The sequence below is a fragment of the Periplaneta americana genome, chromosome 17 (genome assembly GCF_040183065.1).
Source record: "Periplaneta americana isolate PAMFEO1 chromosome 17, P.americana_PAMFEO1_priV1, whole genome shotgun sequence".
Taxonomy (NCBI): domain Eukaryota; kingdom Metazoa; phylum Arthropoda; class Insecta; order Blattodea; family Blattidae; genus Periplaneta; species Periplaneta americana.
Window position 1 is genome coordinate 93,680,597 of NC_091133.1, and position 14,804 is coordinate 93,695,400.

General features: G+C 33.8%; 1 protein-coding gene across 11 annotated transcripts in view; it reads left to right on the forward strand.

Moving 5' to 3' along the window:
- The window catches only part of LOC138692901 (uncharacterized), a 163,226-nt gene that overhangs the window by 120,758 nt on the left and 27,664 nt on the right, over positions 1–14,804 (forward strand). For all 11 annotated transcript variants that reach the window (XM_069816225.1, XM_069816230.1, XM_069816229.1 and 8 more), the window contains one exon: positions 87–123. In XM_069816225.1, the coding sequence (XP_069672326.1) occupies positions 87–123 (37 nt within the window). The remainder of the gene's footprint in view (positions 1–86; positions 124–14,804) is intronic.

Sequence of the window (14,804 nt, forward strand, 5' to 3'; positions counted from 1 at the left end):
GTATTTACACCTTGAATTTTGCAGACTATTTATTGTTATGTCGAACATGGAAGCAACATGAACACATATTCTGTTGTGTGTTGCAGGAAGGCAGCAGTAAAAAGAAGGGTCGCAACAAGGAAGGTGAGTAAAAATTCGAAATACAGCATCTGGCATTTTGAATCATAAAGATGTATACATTGTATTTATTTGAGGGGGAGGCTATGCATCGTAGCTATTAAGTCACATATTTGCACTTTTATTATGATTATTATTAGGATTTTTATTGCTGTTCGTTCAAGGTATTATTGAAAGTTTGATAAACCAGTAAACGTCATACACAAGATACTTGAACTTAATGTATTTACTGAATTATTGTATTGTATTACTGGCACAGAAGTCAGATTCATATAAGGATTTCTAGGACAGTTCGTATATTGAAATTTGAATTGTTACACAGATGTGAATATGTACAAACTAACAGATAGTATTCTAAATGTGTGCTGTAACTGTAAAACAACATTTGGACACTCCAGTAAAATGTTTCGCTTTCCATTCATGGCCACCTTCTCAAATAATTGCACTGATTGTTATTTTACAGTTTTATCATGTTCCACAAAAAGCCTTGCAACAAAACATGTGTAATGCATCTTATTTCTTATCGGTTGCACGTCTTGTTTCCAGATTGATTTTTATTCTTGTGACTTCAAATTCATCACTCTTGTTTATTATTATTATTCACGTTGCATTATGAGTGGCATAAGGCAACTTAACATGTATGTACAGACATTATTGATACAGCAATTACTGTGTGTTTTTGTTAACGTGGGTGTGTTAAAGTTATTTGTTTTGTGAATATGTTAGCAATACATGTCTTTTACACCTTGCATTATTGTCAATGTTACTTGAAATGCTCCTGTGGTGTAATAAACATATCAAGGGCTTGTCACTTTTATATGTAATGGAATAATGTGTGTGTGACACTATTTAATTCTTACGCTTTGTGGAGTGATATACATGCATTCTGAGTTCACTGTATTGATTTTAAAGAGAATTCACCAGTTTGAGATCACCATTATACACAATTCAACCAATATCTTATATTCGGGCATCCTACATGCAATTGAAGGTACAATTTTGATAAAAGAGGATTACTGTATAGAAATTGAAATATATATGGTTGCTGAAACGAAGCTTCAGAAAATGACATCATGTCCAAACAAATTTATTAAATACATACAGATTTTGGCTGCTCAATTGTAATTCTGTTTTACTCATATGATCAAAGGAGTTATTCAGGATGAAATTCGAAACATTTTATGAGAAATTTGACAATGTTTTTGTGTTATAGAATGTATAAATGCTCTTTAGCTACGCCTCTTCATAAACAGTAGTACCAAATTTTGAATTTAGGAAGTTTCCATTCTTAATCGATGTAAACATGTTTGCGACTGAAGAATTCCTCCAAATTTGCTAACTGTAAAATACAACCATTTAATAATCTTTAGATCTGCGTTTATTCAAAGGCAAGAGAAATTTTCTAGGTTTTAAGAGCCTTTTCACACTAGATGGTGAAATTGCAGTGATCATTCGTTGCAGTCGACCATTAGTGTGAAAAGGCCCTAATTTGCAAGCAAACAATTGAAATTCCAATTGATGTCATTGAAATAAGTGATGTCTATTTGACATGTTGAGTAAAACCAAGTCGTCATAATACATTTCTGGATTTATGAAAACGAGTGATACATAAGTCTGTTCCGAAAAGAGGTTGAGTTTCGGCATTTTTGAGCATTTTCACACCTTTGTGAAGACAATGGTATACGTACTGAGTGGCAACAGTGTTGTCCATTACTGCTTTGCATCATATAACGACACTTTTCATAGCTATGAAATTGTTACTTCTAGGAAATGACATACACATACGTACGTCAATTTTTATTAAACAAAGATCTTCTGTGGTGAATAATACAAAGGAAGATAGTAAATAAACAATAAATTGTTCAAAGCAGACTTATTTATTGTAATAAAATCGTTCTATCACTGTAAATTGGAACATACTAAAGAAACAGTTATACAATGAAATATACTGAACCATTTCACTCTACTCACTAGTCACTCTTGAACAACACAAAAGCACCACAAATCACCTTCACTTTGGAATGTTCTTTGCAGATATATTTATAATTTTTCGTACTGTTGATTGACATTTTTGTCCTTGATTCTCAAACACTAGGCACATCTGCATCTGATACGTTTTCTGCTTCAACTAGAAGATATAATGAATCGTGAATTAATTATGGCTGATCAAATAAAGTTTGAGATCTGCCTCTTTCACCTTTCAGAGTCATGAAGAGCTTGGTTTGCAGAGCATAAGCATTCAGGTTAGCCAAGTAATGTATGACTTAATGCACTGCTGGAAGTTATCTTCTAATATCACACTTAACAGAATAATGTCTCTCGGTGAATATTTATGTATTAGTAATGGATTTACTTCTTTTAGTCACAAGCCCTTTCTTGATATAAGAAAAGGTACAGGTCTGTCAATACCATTGTTACAGGTATCTTCAGAATTTAAATTATTCACATCTGTTTCGTTCTCTTCCACTTCTCTTTTATGTCATCATAATTTTCGTTGCCATTATTACCATTATAGTATTTTCAATTTCATCTACAACTTCATATGCACTATATCCTGATATATTCCATGCTACAAAGATCACAATTTACTGCTACAAAATTTCACTTATAACTGAATATTTTATTTTTAGTAACAATGTTCGTTATACTAAGGAACATTAGTGGCAGCTATACATTGTAACAATTGAGGCTAATACGTTTTTAATAGAAAAACGTAGAGAATTCAATTTTGAAACCCATATTGCTTTTATTGATTTCAAAAAAGTTTTCGATAAAGCTAATAAAAATAAATTACTATATATTCTAGCAGATCGGTTCAAAAACCCTGATAGAACAGATATTTAACCCTTGCGGTGAATTACAGTGAAGTTTTTAGGGCCCAATTAGTTAAATCCACTCTCCTCACCTTCGTGCTGAGGGTCCCTGGGATCTTTTAAGATGCGAAAGAGAGTGGTATACAGAAAGCAATGGAAAGCTACCGCATTTATCTTTTTCAAGAAAAACTGCAAACATGGCATGATGAGTCTTTCCACAATAAAAGATTCCGAACATAAACTATCTCCTCATTCAGATACTAGGGAAGGACACATTATGAAGCAACCCAACAGAGAGAAGAAAAGAAGATTGAGGATTGGAACGTGGAATATAAGGACTCTTCTGCAAGCAGGTAAGTTGGAAAACTTGAAGAAAGAAATGAGGAGAAACAAAGTGGATGTGATGGGAATATCAGAAGTGAGATGGGAAAATAGTGGGAGTTGGTGAGTGATGAATTTAGGTTGTTTTATTCAAATTGTGAGTGCAAAGGAAGTCATGGTGTTGGTGTATTACTAGGACCACGTGTGAAAGCAATATTAGTGCGTTATGTAGATGACCGGATGATAATGGTGAGACTACAAGGGGAGAAATGGACAATGGACTTAGTGCTAGTGCAAGTTTGTATGCCACATAGTGGATTAGCAGACAAGAAAGCGGAAGAAAGCTATGACAAGATAAAAGATATAGCTGAGAAGGAGACGAAAGGAGCATGTATAATCCTAATGGGTGACTGGAACGCAGTTGTAGGATAAAGACAAGATTGCAGAACAGTTGGAAAATATGGATTGGGAAAAAGAAATGATAAAGGAGAATTTTTGATGAATTTCTGTAAAAGAAATACAATGATAAATATATTATTCCAACAACATAAATAAAAAGGATTCAATCCAGCATCGGAACTGGAATCTGGTGTGCTTTAATGGATAAAGCATCAGCACGTTTCTGGTCCCGGTGCCGGAGAGAATTTTTCTCCTCTCCACCCATCCTTCCTCATAAATGAAGAAGATACACGTGGACATGCCCAAGGGACGAAAGCATATATCAGATAGACTATATACTAGGACAGGAAAGATTCCAAAATTGCTTAAAAAATGAAAAGACTCTACCAGGAGCTGATAGACGAAGTAGATATTCGTCTGAAGAAGGTAAGAGGAAGACAAGTTAGGAAGAAATTGAACATGGAAAGCTGTAGAACGAAGAGGAAAGAAGAAAATTTTAAGCAAATTTTTGAGAGAAGGCCACTACATTAGAATCCAAACCTAAGAAAAGTAATAAGTACTGGAGTCATTTAAAAAGCTGTATACAGACAACAGCAGGAGAAACAATAGGATACAGAGAAGGTGTGACAATTAAGAAAACTTGGGTAACAGGGAAAATGTTTGAGAAGATGGAGGAAGGGAGAAAATGGAAAAACATCAACATAGAAGAAGGTAGAAGAAACTACAAGAAACTAAACAAACTAAGGAGAGAAATTGATAAAGTGAAGGAAGACTGAATGAAAAAGAAATGTGAAGAAATAGAGGATCTAGAGAGAAAAGGAAGATATGATTTAAGTAAATCCATGTGGTTGATAGAGGACGATATCAGAAATGAAATAACAGACAAACAAGGAATATGAAACAGATGGACGAACTTTGTAGAAGAGTTATATGAGACAAGGAATTGTCCAGATGACTTAGCTATAGAAGACGAAGCAGTCGTTTCAGAAGATGAAAAGGGATTTTCAGTTTTAAGGGAAGAAGTTGAACTGGTGCTTAAGGAAATGAAGAATGGGAAAGCAACAGGAGTTCATGGAATCCCCATTGAATTAGTGAATTGCTTGGGTGAAGACAAGAAGGAAATTGTATCATTATGCAACGAAATATATGAGGAAGGCAACTGGCCTGAAGATTTTACGGAGACAGTGTTGCTTCCAATACCGAAGAAAAATAATATCAAGAAATGTAACGCGTTCAGGACTATCAGCCTGATATCACACTCAGCGAAGATTCTCCTGCAAATACTGAATTGACATTTATATTCTAAGATGGAAGAATAGATGGAAGAAGAGCAGTTGGGCTTCAGGAAGGGAAAAGGTATGAGAGATGCAATTGAACTGCTACTAACATTCGGCGAAAGATACCTAGAGAAGAATAAAGAAGTGTATGTAGTATTTGTGGACCTAGAAAAGACTTTTGACGGAGTGGATTGGAATAAACTGATGGGGATCCTAAAGAAAATATGTGTGGATTGAAAGAAGAGAAGGGTGTTCAGTAATCTTTATATAAAACAGTGAGTCAAAGTCATGATAGAAAAGAAATGTCAGAAGGAAGTGAAATAGGAAGAGGAGTACGTCAAGGATGCCCTCTATCAGTACCCTGTTCAATATCAACTTGGAGGATTTAGTGAAGAACTATTTTCAGAACAAGGGAGGAGTGATAGTAGGAGGAAGAAAAATAAAGTGCATGAGATTTGCTGGTGATATGGTGTTAGCAGAAGAGGAGATGATGCTAAAGAATATGCTATGATGCTAAAGAATATGCTACTGGAGCTAAATGACAGCTGTGGGCAGTATGGAATGAAGATAAATGCAAGTAAGACAAAGACCATGGTTAGGAAGAAAAATAAAAGAAGGTAAACTTGAGAATTCTAAGTGAGGCAGCAGAACAAGTGGACAACTTCAAATATTTCAATTAAGCAGTAACATGAGTTGCTGTCAGAAAGTCAAAAGGAGAATAGCAATGGTCAAGGAAGTTATTAATAGAAAAAGGAACATCTGTGGACTTCTGACAAAGAACTAAGGAAGATACTAGTGAAGTGTTCTGTATGGAGCGTGGCATTGTATGAGGCAGAAACATGGATATTACGACATCGTGAAGAGAAGCGAATAGAAGCATTTGAAATGTGGATATGGAGAAGAATGGAACATGTGAAGTGGACAGACAGAATACCATTATTACTGCTGCTGCTGCTGCTGTCACCGCTACAACAGCCAAGATTGGGATTATTATTTATTATTATTATTATTATTATTATTATTATTATTATTATTATTATTATTATTATTATTGATAAAACTTCGATGAAATTGTAAGAGCTAAGAAACTGAATGTATCAAAGTCATCAGCTAACTGAACCACGAGTGGACATTACCACACAACAGCATGACCCAAAAACTGGATGCTTGCAGTAATATTTGTGCAAGTTCAGAGTGTAAAGAGTGTACTATGATTAGAATTTTGTTAATGAAGTGTTTTTTTTATATTTGTAGTATGTATAAAGGCAGAAAATAAAGTGTTTTTAAAATGTGAATTAAATACCATTGCTTGTAGTACTGTAAAACGGAAGGATGTAGAGAAGTTGAACAGATGTTGAGTTACCGTACTTCATGAGTTTGTTCGTTGCCGTCTCATCTTTCATGTAATTAATCACGTATGCTTTTTTGCAAGGTTGCTGGGACATGATAATAATTATATTGACGTTACTGGGTCATGATAAATTGACAGTGGTAATAGCCAACCATAAGAATGGTAATAAAAAATGAGTATATCCCGTGCTCGGCTGTTACTGATGTGTGTGTGAGACTGATATGTGTGTATGTTCTCTTGTTGCACTCACTGCCATGCGTCGCCTCGACTCCACCACCGGTAATATCTGGTAAGTGCACACTCTGTATTTGGCCTGCATGTTGCCTTTATCACCATGTGTATTGTCATGTGGATATGTACCTTTCACAATGCTTTAATTAATGTTATTTTAACACAGTACTCGAAATTAGGTATGTTAGCAGAAAAACTGCAGTTAATTAAGTTTTTATTGTTGAAAATAGCAATATGATTGCAATACTATGATAACTCTCATATTTATTACCATTGAGAGTGTTTTATTTCAGTTGTATTTACATACGCGTGTGAATGATGTGTGTTTACAATTTCTACAATATTTTTAAAAGCCATTGTCTTTATTTTCCTTCCACTTACAATTCTGATATCTACTTTTTTTTGGGGGGGGGGGGAAGAGATAAGAAAGGAGGAATAGAAATGGACAGTGAGTTATATAGGGTTTTTCAAAAGTAAGAGGTACCTTTAAGAGGGGAAGGTACACCATTGGCCTGCAAAAATTGAGTGAAATTAATTTTTTTTATATCTCAGCTACTACAAAAGTTAAATGAACAAAACTTTTCATGCTTAATATACATACATTTCACTTTATAAAACACTATTCTGAATATTAAAATAGCCATAAATCTGTGAAAATAATATCAAATTTTGCATTTTTTTTACAATTATTGTAAAGCATTTCATAATGAAATATACCATTGATTAAATATCTGCATGATTCTTTTACTGAAATGTTTTAAAGACCTACATCAACAATATAGTCTAGGATCTTTTACCTATTCCTTCAAGAAATATATTTTTTTTCTTAATCATTACCTTCAATATTAAATTTTCTGTAATTTTTGATTAAGAAAAAAACATTTCTGAGGCTAATAAAAATAGTTAAATTTCACTTTCAAGTGTTTTTACTGGACTTCGCGAACATACTGTTAATGCACTACTTGTAACGAGTTAAGTTGTAGCATACAACTATGTTTCAGTTTGTATATTACTTATTACTGTCAGACATTGGACATAGGTATATCATGTTAAACTGATGTAGGTTAATTCAGATTACGTTATCCTGAAGTGTTTTACATTCCTTCTGGGTGGTCATGTATAATACCACTTAATTGTACATCATATGTTTAATTAAAAATTTTCTTCCATATAATAAAAATAATATGATCAATGCATTATTTAAACTCTCAATTGCAAACACTATATCTAGTTTCTAGCTTTTGTTCTCTATGAACATACTGCAGTTACATCTGATCCAATTAAACTGTTGAAAATAGAAGAAAGAAGAAAATGTATGTGTTTGAGAATAAGTAGTATATTTACGGCAACTGTAGACTATGAAGTATAGTATGATAAGTCTGTTGAACTTCAAAAGAAATAATACTTGAACACAGTAAATATTGTTTAAAAAAAGAGTGCTCTGGTAAACCCTCATACTTCCAACTTTCAATAATTCTTGAAGTCCATTCTCGTGGACTAGACTTATTTAGCTTCTACAGCATTCTTCTGTCACTCTTACTAAAAAGTAGAGGTGAACAAAAGTAACAGGTACGAAACTCACCCATGGGCTACTGGAGAAGTAATAAAATTAGTTGAAGCGTAATGTGGTTCCGACAGTAATTTTCTTTATATTTTAGTACTTTGAAATCGGATTTTAATATTTTTAAACAGTGATTCCCTTTTTGAAGGAATTTCAGGTCACATTTCTTTGTAATTTCATTATAGCCTACAGAATTACCACATCACACAAAATTAATGTAATTTTGTCAGAAGAGTAAGTTTCGAACCCAAACATTGACGAGAATATTTTGAACTTAATTTTGGACTAGGAAAAACGTTTTGCTATACCGTTGCTCTGATTACAGATATGTGTGTGTGTGTGTGTCTGTGTGTGTTCAGGTATATGTATGACAATGTTATACATTTTTCTCACAATCTTCTTGATTCCTGTTGCTTAAAACATCTCAAACATGTGGGAGTTTTGGATATCCCAAAAAGTGCAACATTCGAAACACTTACTGCACAGAAACTGTAAAGGCCCGCTACCACGTAGAGGAATCGAATCGAACAGAATTTCTTTTCACAATGTATTTAAATGGAAGATAGCAGAAAGCATAGAATCGAATCGAACAGAACAGAATTCAGGAGCTAGAATATTTATTCCAATGCCAGAACAGAATTTCTTGTTTTGGGTACGATCATAAGTTCTTGTGAAGCCTTCGTGAAAAAACAAATGAACCACATCCATTCTTGACAGCTTAATTTGTTTACTATTGAAAGTTATTGCTGAAATAGTATGTATACAAAAGTCACAATTTAATATGAACAAAGAAAAATTAATAAATCTTGTGCAGTACTGTTCGGTTTGATTACACTAGATGTGAGCAGCAGCAGGCTTTTCGTTTCGATTCGATTCTGCTAAATGGGAGCTGCAATAGAATGCTAAGTGATATTATGAATGAGGTGCAGTACTACAACATAAAATGAGAGTGCAACAATAGAACAGAAGTTTTTTTACACCATAGATTATATGATAGGCATTCGCAGCTGAAATTATTTTTCAGCTTCTCAACTTAACAAATTTGGAATGCCAAATGATGGATGAGTGTTGTAAAAGAACCCACCTTCATCTCACTCAGATGCTAGATAACCATGGCAGTTGATAAAGTGTCCTAAATTAACCGACTAAAAAAAAGAAAAAAAAAAACTTAATCTTTGAAGTTGCAAAGCCGCAAATCTACAATCCGTTTTCAACTCAGTCAGATGCTGACTTCTGAATTAGAAATCAGTCTTCAGCAGATGCTGGCAAAAGCAATTATGATGCAGGTTGCCTCTAAATATCATGGTTTCTCCTGTCATACTCATTTCACCATATTACTTGTAACTGACTGAGAACAGTCTCTTTAGTTTACAATGGTTCAAGAATTGTTAAAGAATCGGTTTTCATGCTGAAGACTCCAGTGTTCATACTGTTAAGCCCAGATGGAATTTGGTGTTGTCACAGATTTTATTGACATAGGTCTGCTTCACTTAATCCTATTACTATTACATCGTTTCTCCGTAATTCAGTCATACTCCTCAGGTAATCAATTACATGGAATTCACGGTGTATAAATTTTTGTATTTAAAGCTAATGGCAGAAATATTTGGATATAATACATACAACCAATCAAAGAACTACCATCTGTTATAAAATATGAATTACATTTGATTTTCCACAGTTTGCTACCCATATGTGCTACCTTACATTTATGATTAGTTTTAATTCGAATTTATTGGATCATTATTACAAGAAAATTACACATATTCCCGAAATTGACATATCTTTCAATTAGAGCAAAAGCTAGACTCGTATAGTGCAGTATTTAACGTATCTATAAAAAATTGATTAGCAAATTCTTAATTTTCGTGTGTGTGATCTCCTTTTGTGTGTTTAGTGCATGTAATGTACCATGTAAATGGTTCAGTGATGTGCTTATGCTTTCTGCACTCTTTGAGTGAATGTGTGTTGGTGTGTTTGTGCTGCATAAGTGTCCAATCAGCGTATTTTGTTAATTTTTTTCGATTATAGCATCTAATAAATGTATGCTTACCGGTACCTTTTATAATGTTCTTTATTAATAATTTGAAGTAAATTCTACATTGTGAACCCAGCCAATTCAATGTCTCTTTTAGTAGTATTAGTAATATAGTAGTTTATGAAAGTTTGTTTTATTGTTATGTAAATTTCTATGTTTTTTTAATGTTTGTAACTTGATGACACATTTAAGCTAAAAAAAATAATACACAGTTTTGCCTTTATCTAAAGAATATTTCTCGTTCTTTTAATGTCATGTTACATTCACCGCTATCACAAAATTTAACAAAGGTAAAAAATATATGTTACTATTAAGATAGGTAATGCCATATCTTCACTAAATCAATGAAGCAACAACTTCTGTTCATATTTATGCAGTTGACAGTCTATTTCGCATCTGTCTCTTACAAAAACTTAAAAAGAGCTACTCATGGCCACATACTCGATGCTAAACAGCTTTTGCAGTTTTGAAGAATTAATAATGAAAGATTGCCATATTTATACATACCTCTGATCCTTTTATTTTCTCGTTACACAAAATATGACGAAGTATTGTGGTTGTTCAGCAACCTGTTTAGAGATTTCGCGAAAGTGCATATTGACTGTTGTTAGTGAGTCTGTTATAGAAAAAGAGGTTTTAGGCATGTCATCTATTTATGTGTTTGCCTGCTTATATGTGTACAGCATTTTCTCCTCCATTATTATTCACTATTGAATATCCCAATATCTACAGATTGAAATATAATAGGTTTTGCTAAAAATGATGAAATATTATACAAAAGCAAAATTGTGATTTATCCGAAGTTAGACCAGATTTTATATGAAAGAAGTGATACAAACTGAAACAACAGAGATCATTCTCTCCAAAAATGTTTTGATCCAAAAGGATGTTATGATTAAATTGTACAATTATCAGTCTTTCTGTACAGCTGTGAAACATGAACATCCACTGAAAGAAATCATCTCAGAATTCAGGCAGCTGAAATGAAGTTTCTGTAAAGAGTAGCTGGATATGTACTTTTGGACCATAAAAGGAATGAAATCTGAGAGAAGAATAATTAAATATCGTCACTGCACCTCCAAAATCCGCCATGTGCATTTAAACAGATTTTTCAGAAGAAAGAAAAAAGCATTATCACTTCTAATTCCTCGAGTTTCAAAATTACTTTCGGTATTACATGAAAAATGATTAAATTATACCGAAAGTAGTTTTGAAAATGGAGTGAATTAAAAGTGATGTTTTTTTTTCTCCCGAAAAATCTGTTTAAATGCACATAGCGGATTTTGGAAGTGCAGCAATGATATGTTTAATCTTAAAGATAAAATTATGGAATATAGAGATAATTGGAAAAGAATAACAATCCACACATAACATAGCCAGACAGATTTTAAATCACAAACCCAGAGGACCCAAGCAGTGATGTATGTATTTAATCCATCATTCCAATGCGGAACATAGATATCCCTTGGCAGAGGTTTCAGTACGTACATGAAATTTAGTTACACTTAACTTATTTTCCGACAGAACCAGAGGGACAAATGGTAAGCTCATCGCCTCAAATCGTACTATGCAACTAAGGTATTACTGGAACGCAAGAGAGGAAAAATTTGGTCCAGAGGCTCTAATTTAGACTTGGGCAGAACAATAACATGTGTTAAAGGGTCTGAAACAGACATTTGTAGCTCAAATTTTATTTGTACGTGATGAAGTTCGAACGGCCACTTTCTTTGTGTATGTCATGACTCAACTCTGTGGTGCCATCTATTGATTCAGCCATGTAGGCTTGAGGTTCTGATGAAGACCCATTAGGCTGCTCAAGGAGGATTTTGTATAATAAAGAACTAAAACTGAAAGTTAATTTTATTGCTCTTTCCCTGAGATGTTGTCAGAGTGATTGTATCAATGTTTACGAGTAGCTGGAAAAGCAGGGAGACATTTTTGCTCGTTTATTGAAAAATCTCTGTACATTGGTAGCATTATCTTCAGCGGATTTTATTTACAATCACACCTTTGTGGTTTCGAAACTATTGGTATTATAAATAAAATATAGCCTAAATTTCTGTTTTTAAAGACTATTGTTCAAACTAGTAAACTTTTAAGAGAATATATGAGATTAATCAACTGTCTTATCTTCTAAGTGGATTGAAAATTTCCTTAAAAACATACTATTCATGGGCTCATAGACTATTTCCATTCATTGAGTTATGCATACAACATTTATGTAGTGCTTATAGTATAACCCAGTCATTTTCAATTGATGTGCTAGTGTGCCATGAATGATCCGTTGGTGTGCCACAAGAAAATGAAAATATTAAAGGTTGTCGTAGCAAAAATTGGAAAAATAGGAGTGAAAAGAGTAGTAAAAAAAAGTGAGTCCACAAGAATGAATTTTCAGCATACGCTGCACAAGTGAACATGCAGTATAAACACAGAGTATATGTGAGAACAGCAGAGAAAAGAATGACTGATGCGCAATCAGGGTTACCAGATCAATGAAGTTAGAATATTGCACTGTACCTATTTTTAATTGAATTGAATTTCAGTTTAAGGGAAGGGACACTATGACCCATTACTGCGACCTTATTAGATCTATTGCACTGACATTCAAGCTAGGTACATTCCCAAACCCATACTGGCTGACTACACCAAGGTTCACTGAATATCCACGTTCCTAGCAGGCAATCCCACTCGTACTTAGGCAGGTCCCCTCCATGCGCCAACCAAGGAATACTATGGAAGGATAATGGAATGATTTAGATGCCTAATTTTGGGAAATGGGAGAATCCCGAGAAAAACCCCAACTTTAACCTTGTCTACCACAAGTGCCACTATAAACTAACCTTTAAAAAATCGTGTCTTATACGTTTCAAGAAAAAACAGTTACCCCTGGTAAGGAACCACTGGTTTATATTATATGAGCGTGCTGCGGGATTTTAAATTACAACTCTACTGTTCACATGTTGAAAAAGGTTGAAAAACGCTGGTAATCTGTTTTGTACCGGTCATCATAGTGTTAACTAATTTTTGTGTTTCTCGTATAAGCGTACCTAATAAAGTTTGAAATTTGTTCATAACTGTAACTACTATGATGTAGTTAATGGATATTGTGAAAAAGATTTTTTGTCCTATTTACCACATGTTAACTCAGAAACTATAACACAGTGCAACTAGCGTGTTTTTCAAAATAATAATAATAGTAATAATAATACTGGGTATTCATTTCAAAGTGTGTCATGACGTCACTGTTGTGAGTCAGCGATTTGAAGCGAGTTTCAGCTTTTATGTCAGAGAAGTTGCCTGTTATTCAAGGCGTTCAATCTGAACTTGAGAATGTATACGGTATAACTTGAACGTCGTAGCAACAGATGGCGGTCTGTACGGTCTGTGTGCTACCATAACTATATTTTGCACGAGCAAATCGTACGCAGGGTATTTGTTATCATCGGTAATGGCAACATTCTACAACACAAATCAAATGCTCCGTGTCCATGTTGAGCGTTGAAGTTAATGTCAACAAATACCTAAGTAATCATCTTAACCCTCTCCTCATAAAGAAAAAAAACTCACCTCAGTACGTGTTTCCAAACAGTTCACATTCCTGCCATTACCGGTAATACTGTACGTATCGGTAAGTACTCTTCAGAATGAATGCCGTACTTGCCAGGCAACTTCTCTGGCACATAGGTAATAAACCTTTGCGGAAGTGTAGGAAGATTGAATTCTCTAGGCTCATCGGCTAGCCACATGACGGCATACAGCGAGCCATGACACACTTTGAACTGAACACGCAGTAGTAGTAGTAATAATAATAATAATAATAATAATAATAATATCAATATCATTGTCATTATCATCTTCCAAACTTGTAGGCTATAATTAGACCAAGTGGTTTATTACAGCCCATCAGCCCACATTGTCGTGGGCGCCCAAGTGATGATGATGATGATGATGATGATTATTATTATTATTATTATTATTATTATTATTATTATTATTATTATGACGATATTTTCTGCAACAAATTAATGGTCAGAATTTTCTTCAAATTAACCTGGTACTGGTAGTTGAACCATAAAATTGTCTCTAATTCATACTTATTAATATTTGTTAAAATATGAGCTGAGTTGAATAAGTTCGAATTATTATAATAATAAATCTTCCATTTTACCCGCAATTGGCTAGAGCCTGTTGCACAGTTAAACTTTGCAATATTGATGAGCTGTGTGCTGTTGAGTTGTAATTTGTTCCCCATCTAGCAGGTGTATAATATACCTGTCATGAGTATTTGCAGTAGATGTTCGAAGAGTGATGATCGTCTACTTCTCCACACACTTAAGATATATTAAATATGTTTTCCGAAGTCCAGTGGAATGTTAAGAATTTACTCAGATAAAAATAACACGGATTCATATTGGTGGTATATCAAGATCATAAATTTCAATTCACAATGCAACTACAGATCATTTATTTTAATGAATTGCTGTCATTGAATAGGTAATTGGCGACGTTCGCAGTGGTACTATCCTGCATAAAATAAATAGTGATTATTTGTATCTAGCTGTCAAATTGGCAAGAAATGGAGTCATTATTATTTCTGAGTTATCATTGTTGAAAAAATGGATCCATTAAGCATGCAAACACTAGCCGCTATACTCCAATAATGGTTATTTTGACTGTAAATGTTAGCACTGGGATG